The 21,831-nt window shown below is 50.5% G+C and overlaps 1 protein-coding gene across 2 annotated transcripts in view; it reads right to left on the reverse strand.

Moving 5' to 3' along the window:
- VPS41 (VPS41 subunit of HOPS complex) overlaps positions 1 to 21,831 on the reverse strand; it is a 145,932-nt gene that overhangs the window by 27,159 nt on the left and 96,942 nt on the right. For both annotated transcript variants that reach the window (XM_074284492.1, XM_074284491.1), the window contains exons 8-15: positions 17,299 to 17,418; positions 16,007 to 16,153; positions 14,354 to 14,420; positions 8,248 to 8,345; positions 5,888 to 6,017; positions 3,790 to 3,905; positions 2,417 to 2,473; positions 1,051 to 1,112 (exon numbers count right to left, since the gene is read on the reverse strand). In XM_074284492.1, coding sequence (XP_074140593.1) covers positions 1,051 to 1,112; positions 2,417 to 2,473; positions 3,790 to 3,905; positions 5,888 to 6,017; positions 8,248 to 8,345; positions 14,354 to 14,420; positions 16,007 to 16,153; positions 17,299 to 17,418 — 797 coding nt within the window. The remainder of the gene's footprint in view (positions 1 to 1,050; positions 1,113 to 2,416; positions 2,474 to 3,789; positions 3,906 to 5,887; positions 6,018 to 8,247; positions 8,346 to 14,353; positions 14,421 to 16,006; positions 16,154 to 17,298; positions 17,419 to 21,831) is intronic.

A 21,831-nucleotide genomic window follows, 5' to 3' on the forward strand; every position in this document is an offset into this window, starting at 1 on the left:
AACCACAGTTTTATTTGTTTAAGCCACTTCTTGCCACATGTTGGAAATTATACTACTAAATTGGCCTGAGAAAATGATAATCCTATCAATAGTTACCTGAAGAATGGAGTTAGGCTGAGAAAAACTTTACTTCAAGTAATTTCTGAGCTCCTAAAATAAAGTCTCAAAAGCAGAGCCCACAGTCTCATATCTTGTGACTCCCTTATTCTCTCCCTCAGCCCAATAACCTGGCCACAGGCTCTCAGGATTCTGCTGTCCATGGTACTGACCCTCCTTTGCTTTGGACTGCTCTGTTTCATTAGATCTCCAGAGTCTCATATCTTGTGACTCCCTTAGTCTCTCCCCCTCAGCCCAATAACCTGGCCACAGGCTCTGGAATTCTGCTGTCCATGGTACTGACCACTCCTCACTTTGGACTGCTCTGTTTCATTAGATCTCCAGAGTCTCATATCTTGTGACCCCCTTATTCTCTCCCTCAGCCCAATAACTTGGCCACAGGCTCTCAGGATTCTGCTGTCCATGGTACTGACCACTCCTCACTTTGGACTGCCCTGTTTCATTAGATTTCCAGAGTCTCATATCTTGTGACCCCCTTATTCTCTCCCTCAGCCCAATAACAAGGCCACAGGCTCTGGAATTCTGCTGTCCATGGTACTGACCACCATCTCACTTTGGACTGCTCTGTTTCATTAGATTTCCAGAGTCTCATATCTTGTGACCCCATTTTTCTCTTCCTCAGCCCAATAACCTGGCCACAGGCTCTCAGGATTCTGCTGTCCATGGTACTGACCACTATCTCACTTTGGACTGCCCTGTTTCATTAGATCTTAGGCAATTTTCCCTCTCACCAGTGTCAACTCTTTGGCAAAGATGATGCAGGAGGCGACTATATAATGCATGTTCCTCCAAGAACCTTCTTTTCCTCCCTGAATCCTTATGGGGCCACAAAGTAATAAAATCACACAGGGAAGAAATCATCTTTAGTCTGTTTCTACACCACGGTGGTGTCTCTGCCTGGGACGTCGCAGAAAACACCAGGAGCGCCCTTACCGCGCTGCCATGTCGTGCTCTCCCTTCTCCACCAGGTGACTTATGTAGGCCAGACCGATATCCTGAGGAAGATAAACAGAGAGCCCAGTGAGTCCATGCTACAACTTCCAAGCACGGACACACGAAGAGTATGCAATATGTTAGGTTTGGGGGCCTTGCAGAAGACTCACAGATTTGGGGGTAGAAGGGACCCTGGGATCATCTAGTTCAACTTCCTCTCTTTACAGATGCAGGAACTGAGATCCAGAGAAGGGAAGTGGCCTTTCAGGGCTCATCAGTGTCTATGAATCCAAGCCCTCCTGACTCCTGGCCCAGGGCTCTAATCCTCACTGCTGATTTTATTTCTGAGATCTTCAGACCAACCACGCCAGATCTATCCCACGATATATCACACCCTCTCCTCCAGGCAAGAAAAACATTTCCTCAATTAGTCTCTTGCTCTCTGAATCTGGTTCACACCAAAGATGGCTGATTTCCTGAATGAATGCAAACCAAAGATGGTCATTCTCGCCACTGAGGGCCAGCTTCTATCCCCAGAAGCTCTTTTTGGGGTTGCTCAGCTTCCTGGAAGGAAATGTGAGATGATTCCTCTATTCCAGACCAGGCTGAGGAATGAGAAGAGATGTTTCCAACTAGCAAAATGGAAGCACTACCAGCTAACAGAGAGATCCTAGGCCATTCCAACAGACTCAGAGCCAGGGAGGAAGGGCAATCTCTTACTGCTGCCACCTAAATTTTGCCCTCAGCTTCCTTCTCTGCCCAATCAGGGCTTGCGTGAGGTGATCACTCCTACGACGCCATTTAGCTTTCGAGCCAGTCTTGCCTCCCTCATCCTGCCTTGCCCTGCTTCCTCCACCCTTAGCTTTCATAAGGAATTTAGCAGAAGTGACATGCACTTCAAACGGGGCGTTTCTACACAAATGAAAGAAATTTTAAAAAATTGATGTGTGAGGACGAGAATATATACTGTAAATAATTCATATCATTAGAGCAATACAGCTCTGCCATATGCTAAGAGACAGAAGCAGGCCTTTTCTCCAAAGCGCTTTATTTGAGCAATCTCACTGGAATTCATTTTGCCCACCTTCTCTAGGCCCTCATACGCAGAAAGGGGTTCTCACAATCATATCTCACAGGAGAGCTCCCACCCATAGCTTCTTATTCTTCCAAACAGCCCTGGAAGGAGATCTTCTCCTCCTTTGCTCTTTTTGGGCTTTTATTCAGCATTACTGAGTGCCAGGTGAAGACACTGAGTCCTGATCCAACCTTTCAGAAGACCAAGGCTAGCGGGAAGCTATGTGCTGTGTCTCCCACTATAAATCCCAAAGAGTGAACGCTCCATTTTAACAATGGTTTCTGTACTTACCAGAATCTTGTGTCTTTTAATATTCCTTTGGCTAATTTCAGCAGCCATCAGAGCTTCCTACATGCATAGAACCAGAGAGAGGGAAGAAAGCGAGAAAGAGAGAGAGAGAGAGAGAGAGAGAGAGAGAGAGAGAGAGAGAGAGAGAGAGAGAGAGAGGTCTAAGTGAAGCTCACTTTCTTTTGATGATCCCTAAGTTCTGAACCAGAGAAATAAGGCATCTGCCTTTTGATTTTCATGGGTTTTTGTTTGAAAACTTTGAATATCATGCTTCAACAAACATTTCTGAAATTAAATTGGGAGACAAAAGCAGTCAACAAAAAAGAAGGCTGCTTCTGTTTTCTCCAGGGGTCACTGTACTGGGAGAAAATCCTGTCAATCCAACAAAATCTAGCTTATTTACAAAAACAAAAAACAAAAACTTCAGTTGGCAACCAAAGTCCCCAGAACAGGCTGAATAATAGCCCTTGTAGCTTCTACTTCTGATTTTTGTTTTTTTTTCCCTGTCTTGCATCTCCTACATCTAGAAACAGATGACTGGACCGTAGTGAGCCCTTGACATTTGGGAAGTCTTACAGTTCTGCCTTTGCCAGTTTAAGAGATGTCGGACATGGAATCATTCCTTATAGTCATGATGGGAACTGGAAACACTGAGATCAGTAATAGCTTTTTTGGACTGGGAAGTTTTTACTTCTCAGTGCAATCTCATGGGAAATAATGAGATTGTGAAAAAAAATTCCACCCAAGGATGACCCAAACATTAATTCTAATATAAATAATAATAATAATAAATAAATTCTAATATATAATATAAAATTAACTAATTTTAATATAAAGGCTGTTATATAGTAACTTGAGCGAAAATATAAGTGAACTTCCCATTTTCTTCAATTCTTTAATTTTTCAACCTTCCCTTCCAATCAGTGTGAATCAAATACATATATTTATTTCCCTTTAAATTTAAATAAAATATTTAATTATAATTTAATTCAATTATTTAATTAGAATTATAATAAATATTACTTTTGTCAGTATTAAAGCTGGGAAAACCATCTTTATTCTAAAAGGAACAGTAAAAATATTCTTCTTAGCTTCATCTGAATTGAGCCTTTTTGAAATGGTCAGATGCTATTCTACCATTTTTTTTCCTGACAGTGCTCTTGTGTGCTTTGAAATCTCAGCTGAATTTATATTTTTGGGATGTGGGTTTGCATTTGAGAGAATCATTTCAGGAAGACTCTAAAACATTCATTCACTGCAATGGGAACCTGAAGAGTTAGTCACACTAAGCTTTAACTCTGCTTTCCTTTTCATGTCCTAAGAGCAATTCAAACAAAATGCATTTTAAAAAGAAACGGGAATTTCCCAGACATTACTTCATATTTTTTCTTTTCAAGGAGCCAGTCGATGTGATCGTCTTGGTCCCGTTCCTTAGCCACGACAACATCTCTGGGACTGACAATATAGAAGAGCGATTCACCTTCGGAGTACTCTACGGACAAGGAAAAGAAGTGACGGCCGTTTAAAAAATGCTCTTTGTCTAAAGAAGCAGTTAGAAAAGAGGCAGGATTCTGCCCCTAAGTGCTTTCCATCCCAAGATGGCTTTTGATGCTCCACGTCCCAATAAATTTAAATTCCGACTTCAACGGCAACACGGTATTCAAAATAGCCCATTCCTTCCTGCGTGTTCTGATTCATCTACCGTGTATAAACTTTATTTATGGCCATTTATAACACGGTCTACTTTCACAGGACAATTACGCCGCATTGCCAGCAATAAACGAATCTTTTCCATCAAGGTCAAGGCCATAGAAAGCCTCAGTGACAGACGCCCGCCCCCCGGGGGGCGCAATACATCACACGGGCTGGTATTTACAAGGGGGGCTGTTAGGGCTGCATGGGGAATTCAATTATCCAACCCCAATTTTGGGGGTTTGTGAGCAGGTGGCAAAGTTGGCTTTGAGCAAAACCACAACGTGATACCTCTTGAGAGTACACTGAGACTTTGACAGGGGGAAAATAGCCACGTGGTTTTCCCTTGTTTGGATCAACCTACAGAAAGGGGAGGCCTTCACCGGCCCCATGGCCACGGTTCCACGGGGGGGGGGGGGGGGGGGGGGGGATCAGGGGTAGTTTAAAGGTGCCGCTTCTCAGCCCTGCACCAGCACTCCTCAGCACTTCCGTCACCTGCCTGTGGGGGGCACTTCAGCTCTGGTTTTACTCTGCCTCCCACAGGTCCCCAAGACTTAGGGTTCCCTCCTTACTTTGGGGCCACCCATCCTTCACCTCATCTGTCAGACAGGAGACCTTCCCTCCCACCCAAACAAGAGACAACATGAGGGGACTGTGCTGAGGGCAAACAGGAGCAGCAGCTAAACTTGGGGCTTCTCGAGTGCTTAAAACGTCACGCCATTTTTTACAGCGGTCCAGACGCTAACTCAAGTCTTCTTAGACTGTTTTATGAAAAAGGAAGCCAAAATGCCCAAATGTAGCGCGCACAAGCCACAGGCTGCAAATGGGCAGAGCCCCAGCGGAACCCGGATCTCGGGACTCCAAGTGAGGGTTCCTTCCTCCGTAAGCTCCTGTGGCTCTGATGGCGCAGGGTGGGATGGCGTCGACGGAAACCCCGGGGGGAAAGAAAGAGAGATGAAGTGTGTGTGTGTGTGTGTGTGTGTGTGTGTGTGTGTGTGTGTGTACGCGGACATGGGTGTATACAAGTCTATCTCTGTACACACACAGAATATGAAAAGTATTCAATATACATGTGCATGCATATGTGTGCAAATAACTAGGTATACAGGTATAGATACACATGCACACAGAACACACATGGCAACGGTACATGTATGTGTTGGTATGCATGTACACACATAGAATATGTAATGTATATAATATGCACACATACATGTGTGCAAATATCTATGTACACAAGTATACATACAAACATACATAATGCCTGGTGTGTATATATGCACACATACCTATATATGTATGTGTGTAAATATCTATGCATATAGGTATATATACACACAGAACACATCTACTGTATAAGATGTGTGTATGTACATATATACATGTATATGTGTACAAATATCTACATATACACATACATAGTATAGATGTAAAACACATGGTGTGTGTATGTCTGTGACATATAGAATATATACAGAATGCATGTGTATATATGCACACATACCTATATGTGTGTGTAAATATCTCTGTATACAGGTATGTACACATAGAATAAATATACGTGTATAGAATGCATGATGTGTATATATCTAGATATCTGTCAGTATATATGTCTATAGCGCACACACGTGCACACACATAAACAGCTGTATCAATGTGCCCAGGACATTTCTGGATAAAGCATCTCTTTCCAAGAAGAACTCCAAATCCCCGAGGGCTGCTGGGAAGCTGGGCAGAGGCCAGGGCCACCAGCACCCAATGCCCAGCTCCGTCCCATCTCACCCAGGTGGTAGTCTCTGCATTCATTCTCCTGAAAGCCTCTCACTGTGAGGGCATCGGAGGAGATCTCTTCGCAGGTCTCCGGAAGCGGCTGGATAATGTCCAGTCTTGGCCGGGCACAGTACTCCCTCTCCTGGGGAAGAGAAGAGAAAAGTTCCCTTTGTGTCAGTTACCAAGAGGTAATTCTTCTTGTCCCCAAGGATTGCTTACACACACACACACACACACACACACACACCACACACGCGCACACACACGCACACACACACCACACACATGCGCACACACACACACCACACACACACACACCACACACACACACACACACACCACACACACCACACACACACACACACACACACACACACACACGCTCCTATTGTCTTCCCAATCAGAAACAAGCCTTTTGAGGGCAGGGTCCATGGGTCCTGCCACCCTTAAAACTTAGCACGATCCTCGGACAGAGAGAGCACGTAGCGGTTCTCTGTCACTTGTGCCAATGCCACAGGAGGCTTTTTGGCCGCTTCGGGAAGGAGAGGTTAGAACCCCCGGCCCCTGGCACAGAACCCAGAGCTCATGAGAACCGGCTAGAGAATCCTAAGGGCACAATTCCAAGAGCCTGCCCTGCCTTGCCGGACACATTCCTCGAGTCCTGTTCCTCCTACTTGGGGAACTAAAATTTCCTTGGGTGATTAAATGAGAACAAAACAATCCCTGCAACCCCATTGACAAACACCGTGCCCCAAACAGGAGGAAGCCTCCAGGAGAGGGGGCGCCCTGGGCCTTCCCAGTTGGAAAACTCTCTCTTCCCCGTGGGTTGGGCAGGTGAGGTGGTGTTCTCCCCCCCCCCCCCATTCCTGCTCTGCTTGAAGTCCTTTCCAATAATGCTTTTCATTAACAAAGGCTTCTGCTGTCCTTGTCAATTATTTATTAAGTTTTCCCGCTTTTCATTCGGCCTCTTCGTTTCTTGCTTTCCTTTTATCGTCCTCTTCCCTCCACACGCATCAAAACAGCCCTGTGCTAATTCCCCCAGGAGCCGCTGCTATTTTTTCCTTAAAATAAAATAATAAACTGATGTCCTGCAATAGGGCTGGACGCAAACCCTATCGATTTCTGTAGGTTGGAGTGCTCACTTAAGCCTACAGCATTCCGTCGCCTAGCAACATGGGCATCCAGAGCTTCAGGTTACCATAGCGATGACTTCCTAATGCAAGTGCACTGTCAGAGAAACCTTCCTGAACATCTCCTGCTCTGAAAGTGAGGCTACAGGCTTTTTCACCCCCTTTTAGTCCTTGTACTCAGAAAAAGGCAAGGCACAGACAATGAGAATTTACTGCCACGAACAGCCGCCCAATCGGCCGTCCTTCCTCTTCAACAGAGGAGCTGCAATGAAGATCTGCCAATCGGTCCTCGGTTGGCTGGACTCACCCATACTTTCTGGTTTTCCTTCCCAGTTATGTCCCCGGCAACTGCGGGCAGGGCCAGGCTGGCAGCGGGCCCCGCAGCAGCTCGGGAAAGTTATTTCTGAGCGACTGATTAGCCGACACTTCTCTCAGTCCAATGGAAAGACATTCAGATTATGAGCTGTTCTCATTTATCTGGAGAGCTTTGCTTGGACGTGCAAGGCCCTAAAGAAGAGATAGGAGAAGCCCCTTTGCCATGTTTGCATGGCAGGGTCCACGAGTGGGGAACAATCACCTCAGACCTTACTCTCAGTTGCTGATCAATTTTGCTTAGTTTTTCTCCTTTTAAAAAATCTGGTGCGAGGGATGGCTCTCAGGAGAGGGGGTAGAAGAAGGAGAAAAATGGAGAAATGGAGAGGACATAAAAATAATTAGCACAATAAAAAAATCTATTTAAAAATCTATCTTTTTTTTTTTTTTTTTTTTAATAAGACGTGGACAATTGAGAATAGGCTACACTCAATTTTAAAGTGGGATTATCCATTTAGCCAGAATCCCTACACTATAGGGGGATAAATGAATGTGTCTGTGGCATAAGGAAAAATGAACTAACTGCCCTTTTAGTAATTCCCCTGACCACCCGAACGCTGGAGCCAATTGCATTCACGGCGATCATTTCTGCTAATGCACAATGTCAACTCAGTTTCTTCTAACAGTGAGAGAAATTTGTCATTCTTTCTCTCCCTTGTGGGGGATGGGGGGAAGGGGGCGGGAGGGATGCGCGAGAGCAGGGCTTCTGGAAGCAGAGACGTTGGTTTTTGGTGTAACTGCAGGTGACTTGGCTTTTTATGCCTGGGAGCTCCACTTCGGCCACAAAATACTCGGCGTTTCCAAAGAATTGTGTGTCACATTTCAAATAACCTTGCAAGTGTCTTTGCATCCAAACACAGAAATCATTACCATTTTGTCGGAGGTCTCCTTGACATACGAAAGCACCACAAGCTGGTCACAGAGAGGAGCAAGCCCACTGATGTAGAACTCCATGTCAAACTGAGACACTGCAAATAAAGGGGGGACACACGTCAGTGGGGAGGGGGCCAAGGGGCAGGAACCAACAAAAGGAAACCCAGAAATCTGACAAGGAGGAGGACTAAAAGGGTTTTTATAAATGTGACCAAGAAGATTAGGTAAGAAGCCTCTGTATAAAAATAAATTCATCAAGTTTAAAAAAGCAAACAAACGACCTTTCAAAACAATGAGAAAAACCTAGGATATACTATATTGAATATGTATGGGAATGCCTGCCATCTAGGGGAGGGGGTGGAGGGAAGGAGGGGAAAAACTCGGAACAGAAGGGAGTACGAGGGATAATGTTGTAAAAAAAAAAAAAAAAAAAAATTACCTATGCATATGTACTCTCAAAGAAAATGTTATAATTATAAAAATTAATTAAAAAAATAAAAAAAAAACAATGAGAAAAGACTCCATAGAATAATCTTAAAGTCAGGAAGGAGCCAAACCCAATATGGAATCATCAGTAAAGAGTCATTCAAATTATTATACATGTTGATAGGCGGAAGCCGCTCCCAATGGGGGCGAGTCCTGAATCCGGCAGAATTCTCACAAATGCACAAGAGCATCAGAGTGAGAAGTGAAAGGAAGCTGGCCACGTTCACCTTGACCTGACCTATGGTTGTTTGGTCTGTGACTGTTGTCACTATATGCTGCTTCTTTAGCTCTGGGACTCGGTTTTGCATCACTTCGGTGGCTCTTTCTAGGCTTTTCCATATTCATCTCTTCCTCCAGCACAATAACACTTCATTTCCTTCATGGACCACTCTTGGTTCAGCCACCGCCCAATCACACTCTGGCTTCTCCTGTGTCGTCAATTCTCTGGTGTCACAAAAAACGCTGCTACAAATATTTTGGTCTGTGTGGGGCCTTGCTTCTTACCCATGGCCTCCCTTACCATGGAGAACGAGGTTAGGGGTAGAATTTCTGGGTCAGAAGGTATGGATAGCATCACCATTTTACTTAATTCTAGATGATAACAAAGTGGTTGGGATGTTCAGGGCCCCACCACCCATGCACTAAGGTGCCTCTCACCCCATAATTCTCACAACATTGTCTACAGTTTTCCCTCACGTCTCATGGGAGAAAAGGGGATCCCTACAATCTGTGTAAAATATTTTGGCCTTTCATACCAGAGAAGAAGCCTGAGTTATCCTAGTTCAAAAAGATAAAATATGTTGATATTATACAATATTATATATGTATTTTGTGCACTTCTGAATTTCTAAACTTTTTCTGTGTCTTCTGAAGCTTGACAAAACAATCCCCAGAATTCCCATTTAAATTTTTTTAAATGAATGCTGAGATGTACCGAAATGACAATGGGGGAAACTGCAAGGTAGAAGGGATAACAGTCTTCCCAGGATGTCTTACCTTTGCCCATTTGTGGTAAAAAGGGAAACTTCAGGACCATTTTGATTTCATGGTTTGGAACATTCAGGTGGTGGTTAAGTTTGTAATTCTTCTCTGAGAAATCTTTGTTTATATCCTGGATCCTCTTATAGACTTTTCAAGTATTCACAATCTGGCAGTGACCCGTTTGCAGCCTCATACCGTAGAGATAAACCGTACGATCAACTGTACGACACGGGAGACATGGGCACAGACTGCTCAGCATGGCGTGCCCTCATCAGAGAGATGCTGTGCGCTGAGCAAAGCAGAATGGAATTGGCCCAAAGGAAACGCGAGATGCACAAAATCAGAAGCTGCCCAAATGTTCAAAGGGCCTATTTGTGTCCAACCTGTGGCAGAGCCTTGGAGGTTGTATGGGTCCGATCAGCCATAGTCGAACACCCTGTGACTCGGCTCTGACAGAGTGAGGTCATTGTGGTCCTCTTCGGGGACAAAGGGCAGTAACCAAGAGATCAGCCAACTGGACTCCCCGCAGCTCCCCACTTCCCAGCTCCTTCCTTTTGTACGAGTGGCCTTCTCTACTTGGAATGTCCGCCCTGCTCATCTCCATCTCCATTCCTCTCTTCTTCCAAGTCTTGGCTCTCCGGCTATCCTTGACAAGATACCCTTCCTGATGTCCCTCGTACCGCCAGCTGCTCATAATCTCCTTCTCGAATTACCATGCCTTGTATTTACTCTACACACTTATACTTCTCTCTCTCTCTCTATAACATATTTATTCCATCTGTCATATGTTGCTAGATATATGCTAAATATCTCTTAGATGTAATGTGAAATAGTAGATGAAGGCAGGAAAGATTGGAGTTCAAGTCCTGGCTGTGGGACAACCAGTCAGTTGACAAGCATTTATTAAGCACCTATGGTATGCTGAACACTGTGCTAAACCCTGGGAGGGCAGAGAAAAGTAAATGGAACTGAGGTACCTGCTCCTAAGGTGCTCACAATCTAAGAGGGGAGACAAGATGCAAATGACTCTCTACAAATAAGTTATAGACAGGATAAATTGGTGAGTAGCTCAAGGGAAGGCACTAGTGGCAAGAGACATCAGGAAAGGCTGCTTATGGAAGGGGAGGTTTTAGTTGAGACTTGAAGGAAGCCACAAGGCCTTGGATCTCCAAGAAGGGGAGATGGCCAGGAAGAGGCCCGGAGTCAGGAGAGGGCCTCAGGGTGGGCCCTGGCTCTGTGTTTGGCAAGGGACCGCCCGCCATTCTTCACCCCAGTTTGGCAAGAAAGATGAGAAGTCATGTTCAAAGACGGTCGGCTATTTATAAACCATCGACCCCAGAGTTGAGTCCCCCATGTCCTTAGCATCGTGCCCCCTGGAGCCCGGCCTCCCTCTGCCCACTGTCAGCGGGTCACAGACAGAGCTCTCCCCCCAAAGTACCATGGGATGTATATGGAGGGCTAGCTTGTTCTGTGATGAGTATTCTTGTGTTGTGCTTGCTAACGTGGGATGGATGACCACGGTTCCTTAGTTTTTACCCTTGGGAAGACATGCGGTTACCCTTGAAAACTCAACTTGTGGGGGAGAAGGGGAGGGGATCTGCTTTTTAAAATCCATATACGTCAACTTCCCTAATTCCTTGAAGATCACAGTCAATTACATATAATTTCAAAGACTTTTAAATAAACGTTGACATTTCCATCAAACCGACCATCTGATCTATAAAATCTAACAAGAATTGTCAGCAAGGAAAAGACAGAAATGGAAACGTTTGTCCCAGGCCAAAGTTAAGCTGTCTGCCTCTGAGACAATTAATACCTCGAGTCAACTGCCTGCTAGATCTCAGGGAGATGATGCAGAAGAGGCACATGGTGAAGGCTCCTCCGGGGCTGATAGAAGAGGTAATTCTTGGGGCCTCATGGGATATTCCTCTAACATCTCCTCCATCATTACTGTTAACTACACTTCTCGAAATCTCAAAACCCAGTCTCCTGCATTTCCTTTTCCTTAGGCTATCACAGGAACAGACCAGTTACAGAAGCAGTTCTACTCTAAAGACTTGGATGATGGGAAGAAGCAGCCCAGAAGGCCGGACTTGCCTGACCAGATGCTATCTGCAGAGCCCACGGGTCTTTAAGACCCTGTCAGAGAAACTGAGAGGTCAAAAATATTTCTATAAGAAGACTAAGATGTTATCTGCCTATTAAAATGGTCCTCCCTTTTCCAGCTACATCTGTCTGGGGCTGGATTTTTTTCATACGTTTCAATCAAAACAATTCATGACAACAGATCGAATGCAGAAGCAGATAGGAGAACCCAGCTGTATTCTACTTGGCTGAACGTTTTGTTTTGTTTTGTTTTGCTTTTTGGATTTTCTTTTTCTTTCCTTTCATTTTTGTTTTTGTTTTTTGCTGAGGCAATTGGGGGTAAGTGACTTGCCCAGGGTCACTCAGTGTTAAGTGTCTGAGGCCAGATTTGAACTCAGGTCGTCCTGACTTCAGGACTGGTACTTTAGCCACTGCACCAGCTAGCTGCCCCCTACTGCTAGGATGAACTTTAAAAAGATATAAAACTTATATAAAACAATAAACCCCTTTCTGACTAATTATTTCTGTCTTGGTAAATATAGTTATTTTTCCTAAAAATATATTATGTAACCATGAAATGAGTTTAAATGGCTTTAACATTTTGAAAATTTCAGTTTTAATGTCTAATGCACTCAATATCAACAGATAGAACTCATAACAAAAGGTCACGGGGTCTATGATACTTTTTCAGAGTGGGAAAAAAAAGACCCGAAACTCAGAAGAAGCCCGAGAAGAGCGGGTCTAGAGAAAGCTGCTTCTTTGCCATCCCTCAGACAGAAAGTGGGGAGGTTCTAAAGGATGGGGAGCAGGAATGAGGTTGCTGTATTGCAGAATTTTCACTTGGCGTCATTGAAGGGAATGTTTTAGGAAAGTGACTGGTGCTTTCAAGTTGGCAGAGGGCCTGGCATTCATTCCTGCCCTGGAGGTCGTGCCCAGGAACATCAGCCTACTCACTAACAGCTGAGGATCCTGGTCCTTAAAGACTCTCGTAAGAGACACCATCATAAACCAGCACAGCCTTTAAGGATGTCAATCAAGGGAGACAGTGCACTTTACCGACATCCACCGAGAGCTGGCAGACCCCGGAGCGAAGCCCATGTTACCGATGGGGAAAACAGGAAAGTCCTACTAGAAGGAGGATCCGAGGTCAGGAGGGGCGTGGCCTCTGTCTCCCGTCCGCCATGTTCAGTTTTTGGACCAATTTTCTAACAAAATCAGGGTCTGGACACAGGCTGGCAAGTTCCTGCCACTCTAGAAGACCCAGCTGGATTATTAAGACCCCTTAATCTATGGGAAGCAGCCTGATCCATCTAAAGCATTTCCCTACTTGTGATTTTAAAGATGACTTTCTGTGCAAAGAGGATTTTCCATGTCATTTTTCTGCTAATTGTTAGTAAAAGTTCTACCTGAAGGGAGGAAGGGAAGTCCTTGGACCCTTGGAATGAGACACAGTGACCCCCAGATGCAACAGGTCCGGCCCTGTCAGACTAGCTCCATTTCCCACAAAATAATATTTAAATTCTAAATTCAACTTAATGAGCTGCAGAATAAGTGTCTGTGGAGGGACTGGATAAAAGGAGAAAATCCACTGGAAGGAGGAGGAGGAGAGGGAGGCCTGAATGAAACGCAGAGCCCACTTGTCCCCTCCTTCCTGACTGCTTCAGGCTGTGACCGACCAGACGGACACTGTTCCTTTACAGATGACATGACCAACCTCCCCTGACTGCCCCTCGGCACCTCTCTCTGTGGGAGGGCTGGAGCTGCCCGAGCAGGAGCTCGCGCGAGGATGCTTCCAACCTTTCTCCCTTCTCTTCCTCTACCCCTCAAGTGCCCTTCACTGGGCTCACCCGCCTTCACAAACGGAGCTGACGGCGGGCTCATCCCAGAGGAGGGGAGAAGAAGCTCCTGTGGTCCCACAGCTCCCAGGTCTCCTGGAAGCCAGCAGCAGACATCTCTGGCCCCTCTTCGCCATCCTTACTCATTAAAAATACGTCATCGAGCACAGCAAAGGCCTGCACTACCACATCCAGTCCCCGATCCCCAGCATCCTTCCATCTGCCCTTTCCCATGGAGGCGCTGCTCTGATCCATCAGAACCGCTTGGCTTTCCTGAGTGGTTCTCCTGGTTCCGCCCACTTCAGTCTTCGCCTCCAATACTGCTCACAGTAAAACTGGGTTCCATCCAACAGACATCTTCTTCCACATGTGTCTAAAACTAAATTCTGTCTTTCCCCCAGAACTCTCCCCTCTTCCAAACGTCCCTGTTACGTTGAGGACGTCACTATCCTCCCGGCTGGATGACAACGTGCTAAAATGCGGTGAAAACCACAGGAAACCAGATTCATGGTTCAGAGAAGGACGAGCTACTAACCCGGCACAGAAACGATGGAAGTATGCTCAGGGAAGTTTGAAGCCTACCTTTTGTAAACTTTAAGGCAAAGAACGCTTTCCTGGTCTGGGGCACCAGGCCCTGCCGCTGCCTCGGGGCGACCGGCCCCTCACAAGACCCCCCATACAGCGTTTCCCTGGGCAGGGGCAGGGCAGAAGCGTACCTATTTCGACGTAACGGTTTGGTAAGTCGCGTATTTCACTGGCGTGCCGTTCCTTCACCGAACAGACCTGGAAAAGAAATGCGGGCGTCACAGGGCTGTCCCTTTGCTGGAGATGTTCTGGACCAGAACGAGGACTGGTTCTACTTCTGATGACACAATTCCTGGAGGAGCCACTCCAGGGCCTCCTTCTGCTACGGCCTGCTCAAGCCCAGGCCAAACCCCTGGCTCAGTCTGCGGAGGGCTCAAAGCCCATCCCTGACAGGACCTCAGGGGTCATGGGGGCTCAGCTTCCTCCTCTGTAAGCCGAGCGGGTGGGGCTGGTCAGGATTCTAGAGGCCTCTGAGGGCCCTTCGAGCCCTGGACTAAGGGGCCTATTCCCATGAAGAGAACATGTCCAGGGGACTTAGGGTCAGATGGAGGCGCTCTCCAAAACCTGTGTAAGAATCTGCGTTCGTGACAACACAGTCCCTCAGAAGAACGTGCAGCACGGCCATTTGGCCATTTTGGTCCGTCCGGCTTCATGGCTAAAGCTTTTAAGCAAGTATTTCTGCTTGCCCCACCCCTAGCCCTCTCAAAGAAAGGAGGGGCCCAATGGGAGGGGAGGGATGGGAATCCGGCCACTGGGACCCTAGAGTTCGGCTGGGCGCTGCCATTTCTGGGTGGTCCCTTTCACTCTGAGAAGGTCCAGGCCTTCGTAGGCCTCATGGACAAGCAGGCCCAGCCTCTGTGGAGGTCAGCCACGCGTCCTCTCCTTTGGAGCGGCAGAGTCCCGCTCCTTCGGGAGAACAGGACGAGGCCAGCCCCCGAGGAGCCTCCTCTGGGGGTCTGCCTCCACCGAGAAGTGCTTTGACACCCGCCAGAGAGAAAGGCAAAGTGTACTTTTTAACAGCTGCAGGAGTCATGTCTGTGTGTACATAGATATGTATATGTATGTGTGTGTGTCTGTGTGTGCACATGCTGCTGGGACTTGCTCCCACACAAGCCCCCCCTCCCCTCCTTGGCCCTTCAGCCCGGGGCCTCCCTTCACTCTCACTTCCAAGGGGAGCCCACAGCCCAAGGCCCAACAAAGCCAATGTCAGGGCCGCCGGCCACGGCCGGGTGAAGCTCATTCCTGGAGCGTGGGGAGATTGTGCTTCTTTTCTGCAGCCCCCTTGGGAGCCGCTCCTTTCGGAGCCCTGAGGTGTCCTGTTTTCCTGGTAAGGAGTGGTCTACACCGGCGTTAAGCCCCGGCTGAAGCACTTCTGTGAACGGAAGGCCTCGGATCTCTAAGGTCCCCGTTTGCTCTAAACCTCAGGGATTCTGCTTCCCCCAAGACCTCCTTCCTGCTGACTGGGCTAAGGGGCTTCCTGGGCGGAGCAGGTAGTGGACAGGACAGGAGGGCCCCGAAGGGGCCGGGCCTCTCAGCCAGAGGGACCCAGATGGGAGCCGAGCACTCAGAAGCACCAGCGCTTTCAGACTCACTGGCCAACCTGGCCAGGGTTCTCACTGCCAAGCCACGATCCTGTGGCTGGAGCAGTTTTTCCACAAGGAAGCCCTCTCTGGCTCCCTCAGGTCCACCTGCCCTATGGGCCCTTCTTTTATTTTTTTATTTTATTTTTCATCACGGGGCCTTCTAAGAGGGTCCGCAGCCCCAGGGCCGAGGGGAGCCCGTACCTTGATGGAGGAGCCCCAGCCGATGATGAGCGTGACATCGTCCTTCCAGCAGAGGCTGCAAGGGTACATGTCGGGGCGAAGGCTGATGTCGTCTCGGGGCACGTTGGTGATTCTCTGCTTCGAAATCACGTCCAGGATCTTCACACCCTGGAAAACAAAGCATCGTTGCGTGTTCTTGGCTGTGAGAAGGAAAGAAGGGCTCAGGTCCCACACTGCCGAGGGCCCGTGGCCGTGGAGCCCACGGATGCTCTGGAGGCGACAATAAGGAATCAGCCCGGATACCACTCCAATCCTGCCCCGAGAAGATCCTCTGCCAGCGGGCACCTGCCCACCTGAGTCAGGCGCCGGGGGAGCTCCAGGGGCCCATCCTCCCAGGCTCCCACCGGTCCTTGCTTCAAGGCCTCCACTCTCCACTGACAGATTCTCACCCCTCCCCATTAATAAAAGGACAAGAGGCATAGAGTGGGAGCAGCGGGAGGGAGCGTGGGAAGCCGTGAGCATCTTCTCTGGAAACCACGGCTTCTCCATCAAGGATGGCGAGCGGCCTGCCGAGTGCCAGGGACCCAGGAAGGGGTCCCAGCTGTGCACACGGCACCGAGCGAGCGGGGAGAGGAGGGAGCTCGCCATCCTGGGCACCCGGCGAGCACAAACCCTGTGCTTGGCCTGGATTCAGACCATCTGCCCTCAGGGCCTCCTGCCAGGCTTAGGCCTCGTCGCAGCTCGGAGAACCAGCCCGACCTCTGTCCCTCTCCCACAACGTGGACTGCCGTTTCCCAGACCTGTGCCCCCGCGTGCACCGTCTCCAAAGCAAGCTCCCCACGCCAGGGCTGTTAAGCGCCCCTTCCCCGTTACGGAAAACCAGCTTTGGGATCCCAAGGAAAGCTGACGCTTGTGGGTTTGGGCTCACGCTCACAGGGGATCGTCTGCTTTCCCAGAAAAGAAAATTCTAGGGGATCCTCCAGATGAAGAGGCTGGGGGAACCAATGAAGGGGAAGGGGGAGAAAAGGCCCTCTCTCGGTCTCAGGTGAGAGTGGCCACATAAAGGCCCCAGGGGAGGTTTCTCCCAGAAAAAGGGCAGCTTGTGTTCTTAAAGGAAAACAAAGGGCATAAAAGCCTGGTCTTCCAGTCGGGGGACGAACCCCAACAGCAGAAAACAGCCTCTGACAGAGGCAGGAAGCTGCCGGGGGGAGAGGCCCGAGCTGGGGCTGACAGGTCCAGGCCTGTGCCTTTGGGCGCCGGGAACCTGCTTCCATCCTGGGAGCGGCCCCGCCACCGTCCGCCCAGATAGTTACCATGTTATTGGCCCAGGCGATCAGGTTTCCCCTCCACTTCACGTTTCTTATGTTTCCTTCTCCTTCGTGCAAAACAGAAGACTTCCATCGGCTCATCCAAGAGCGCTCAAACAACACCAGCTGTGGGAAAGCAAGGAAGAGGGAGTCACCGGGAGACGCTCGCCCCCAGCCCCCCACCCCTGACTGACGGTGGGGACACGGAACGCCTCCCAACGCCCTCTGGGAGGAGCACGGAGGGGCTCAGAGCCAGACGCCGCCGAGGGCCCTTCGAGCAGGAAGCCCCCGATCCTTGTCGTCTCCTCAGGGCCCCGGGCCGGGCCACACGTGGGTCCTTACAGCGACAACGTCACGGGTTTGGACCAGAACTAGGCTGTGCGGCTACAGCGATTAACAGAAAGCCAACTCGCCAAAGCGAGGACTTTCCTCCCTGGCCCTGGCCAGACGCGGGGGGGGGGGGGGGGGGGGGGGGGCGCTGGAGCCGAGTCACGGCGGCACTCGTGCCGCACGGGCACCTGTTTCCTCCGTGTGAACGGGGCGAGATTAGCACCTGCACCTCAGGGCTGCAAAGGTGACGGACGTTGGCGAAGCTCTCCGTAGGCCTTAAAACCCCAGAGCAAAGCTCGCCGCCATCGCCAGCACCAGCCTCATTACACCCTCCTCCTCATCCTCACCATCCCCTTTTGATTCCATAACTAATTTTTTTAGGGTTCTTGAGGTTGGGATGTCAGGGAGAGAACCCACCCCAACAACCAAGAGCACGGCACACGGACCCAGGTGTGGGGCACAGGCATTAATGGGCACTAGTGGGCACCAGCGGGCACCAATGGGCATCCCTCCTTGGACACTCTGTGGCCCAGGAGAAGCCCTGGAGAACGCCACCATCCTGGCATCATTGCTTGGAGGCAGTACCAGGGGAAGCCACAGGATGGCACCAAAGGACAAGGAGTCCCTGGGCACCCGGGAAGTTCTCCAGATCATGACCAATGTGTTCTGTAGCCGAATCTCATCCCCTCCTCTGGAATGATGTCCTGGTCCCAGGCCGGACGGGGAAGGGTCAGCCCCGGCTCATTTCGTCTAATGACCGAAGGCAGGAGGTCCGCAGGCGGGCCTGGACAAAGGCCTCGGCGGCTGCTGGCAGACGCTCCAGCCAGCCCGGGGTTTGCCCCTCTGCATGTCCCTGAGTGTGAGGGGGGTGAAGAGGAGGAGGGGCTGAGCAGCCGGCCCACTGAGGAAGGGAGACCTGGCCCGGAGGCCCCCGGGGTGAGCGGGGTGAGAGCCTGCGGCAGGGTCTGTGCCCCTGGGAATGCTCTTCAGGGTGGGTTGGAGCAGGACGCCAGGGGAGGGGGGGGGGGGGAGAGAAAGGGCGCAAGACCAAGGCCGGAAGGTGGAGGAGGGGCTTGCCCCGGAGGAACCTGGAGACAAGGACTTGGGGCAAGGCCAGAGGCGGGGCTCCCCAGGAGGCGGGCACCGAGGGGGCGAAGGCTGCAGCGCAGACCAGCTTGGGCGAATGCCAGGACCGGAAGCCAAGCGGCAGAGGGGCAAGCCGGCCGGCTGGGAGGCTTCCTCCAGGAGTCGTGGGGAGAACCAGAGAGGCAGCCGGGGCTTCGGGCGGCCTGGGGATCGAGTGACTCAGAGAGGGCCCGTGTCTGTCAGCCCACGGCGCTTGTTAAAGTCTCATCTATCTGCCGGGCCCCGTGCTGGACACTGGGGTCCGAGTGCAGAGAAGGGACCATCCCTGACCACAAAGAGCCTGGCTGACCGAGGGGTGGGGCTACAGGTGTACGGATGCATGAAGGACATTTACATGCACACACATGCAGCAAAGCTTCATGGGCCTGCTTCTTGGGCCGGGCAGACCCCGCGGGTCAGGAAAGGAGGGGTCAGCTTGGGTACGCAGCTCTGTCCCAGGAACTCCAGGCAGAGTCTGCCCCCGGAACTAAGGGACTGGCAATGGCCCTTTCTTTCTGGGTCCTGCCTGCCATCCGGCAGCAACGCCCCAAAGAAGTGGGGGTTCTGACATTAAGGGGGGAAAGGATAAGGGGAAAGCGCGAGGACGCTGATCACCCCGGGACGTTCACACGGGAGAAAGGCGGCTTTGAGGAGTTCGGAAATACATGATCTGGTTGTGAATCAGGTCCCTGATCTCACTGGAAAGCGGGGGGCTCAGCGGCCCAAGTTTCCCGCGCACTTTGGGCGCCCTACAGAGCCACTGAGGGGCAGACAGCCGAGCCCGGAGGTGTGACGGCACAAGTTCGTGCTGGTGATCCGGGGTGGGCGGAGGCTGTGGAGAGAGCGGATCCCGTCCCACCGCTGGCATCCAACGGTCCCGGAGAAGCTGTGCTCATGAGGCTCGTGGGGTGGCCCTGGAGTCAGGAGGCCTCAGACACTTCTAGATAGCTGGGTGACCCCGAGCAAGTCACTAGGCCCTAACTGCCCCCCACAAATAAACGAGTCGGGGGTCCCTCCGGAGGGGCGACACGGCGACGCGGCCGCTGTTTCCGTAGCCCGGACTTAGACACCTTTTAGTCGACTGGCTTTCTGGGCTTCCACCAGGGGGCGGCCGGGGAGGGGAAGAACCGCTCACTTCCAGACAGGATCCAGCCTCAGCAGACACGGACCCAACCGCCAAGGCCCGGCCAGCCCCAGCCTGGGGGAGGGAGACAAAGGAGCCTTTCCCTTTCCCACGCTCTGATAGTTCTATGGAGCAGCTCTCTGAGCCGCCCTTCATTGGGGAGAATTGTGCTTTAAAAGCTTCCCGTCAAGCAAATGTGTAAACTGAGATGCCTCCCGTGACAGTTCCCAGGATGCTCCTGTGTCTGATCCCCGTCAATCAGCCGGGCTTCCCATGGCGCCGGGCAGGCCCGGCCTCCCCTAGCAGCAGCCAATGGAGTCCTGGGCTAAGGGACCATGAGCGGCCTCCTCGTCTCTCGTTGTCAAAGTTCTTTTCTGGGAAGACTGGCACTTACGTCAGTCATCTCGAGCCCGGACGGCAGAGAATAAATGCAGTTAACGGACAAACGCTGATCTGCTTACACCTGGCAAATCGGTGGTCTCCGCGGAGGGCACAAGTGAAGGGGCCTGGGTCTGGGGCCGGCGTGGACACCGGTGAGGGGAGGCCGCGCCGCTAAATTTGGGTAAAAGGACTTTCCAGGGCTTCTTCCAGCTCAAAAGCCAGGCTGCTCCGTGGCCCAAGAGCTCAGCACTTTAACAGGAAATGTCCACAAGCCAGAAAGCCTCACAGGCGATGGGGAACATGAGGCCACGTGAGGCAGTCTCCCCCTGGGCATTGCCCAGGGCACTGGGGGCTACATCTGGGCTGGAGCGTGGCCACACAGGCGAGTGCCAGGCTGTGAGCCTGCTGAGTCTCAGGGCACTGACCGGGATCGGAGGAGCAGGCCGGGGCCACAAACTTCACAGGCCTTCGTCCCCTTGCATTGGCTTCTGTGGTCGTATTTCTCCCCCGCTTGTCCACGGCTCCAGAATTGGGCTAAGCCCCTAGAAAAGGAACCCTTTACACTAGGGGGGTTCCCAGTGACCGTGTAAGCCAGTGCCCAATTTTTCGTTTCCAAGGAAGCAGTGTCTTGCACTGGGCAGACCTAATCCTAGTCTTGGGTTGTACACTAAACGCCAAGCATATTACTAAGCTGTTTACAATGACAAAAGCCTTGCAGAGGTCAGCTTTTCTTGCTGTCCAGTCACTTCTGAATCTTCATGACCCATCTTCTTGGCAGAGACATTTCCTTCTCCAGCTCATTTTTACAGATGAGGGAAACTGAGGCAGACGGGGTGAAGGGACTTGCCCAGGCTCACACAGCTAGTGGGTCTCTGAATTCAGATCCTCCCCATTCCGGGCCAGTGCTCTGGGCACGATGAAGCCCGCCAGCTGCCTCCGGGTCAGTGTTGCTCTCCTCGGGAAACCTAGGCCTGGAAAAAACGAAGGAAGCTGTTCTGGAGCACAGAGAGGGGAGGCCGGCGTCCCGTGGACTGTGGACAGTTCAAACTCACTTTAAAAAGTCTTGGGAATGAAAAGGCGCCCATTGCTCAGACGGCAGCTCCTGTGCCTTCCCCAGGCTCCTGCTTGCCCGCCTGGCTCCTCTCTGACCTCGAAGGCCACGGTGAGGACCCATCCTGCAAGGGCCCTGTGGCCTTCTACATAGCTCCTGGCTGCTGTCTCTCTCTCTCTCTCTCTCTCTGTCTCTCTCTGTCTCTCTCTCTCTGTCCTCTCTCTCTCTGTCTCTCTGTCTCTCTCTCTCTCTCTGTCTCTCTCTCTCTGTCTCTCTCTCTCTCTCTCTCTGTCTCTCTCTGTCTCTCTCTCTCTGTCTCTCTCTCTCTGTCTCTCTGTCTCTCTCTCTCTCTCTGTCTCTCTCTCTCTGTCTCTCTCTCTCTCTGTCTCTCTCTCTCTGTCTCTCTCTGTCTCTCTCTCTCTCTCTCTCCTCTCTCTCTCTGTCTCTCTCTCTCTCTCTCTGTCTCTCTCTCTCTGTCTCTCTCTCTCTCTGTCTCTCTCTCTCTTCTCCTGTCTCATCTCTCTCTCTT

The sequence above is a fragment of the Sminthopsis crassicaudata genome, chromosome 1 (genome assembly GCF_048593235.1).
Source record: "Sminthopsis crassicaudata isolate SCR6 chromosome 1, ASM4859323v1, whole genome shotgun sequence".
NCBI classification, from domain to species: Eukaryota; Metazoa; Chordata; class Mammalia; order Dasyuromorphia; family Dasyuridae; genus Sminthopsis; species Sminthopsis crassicaudata.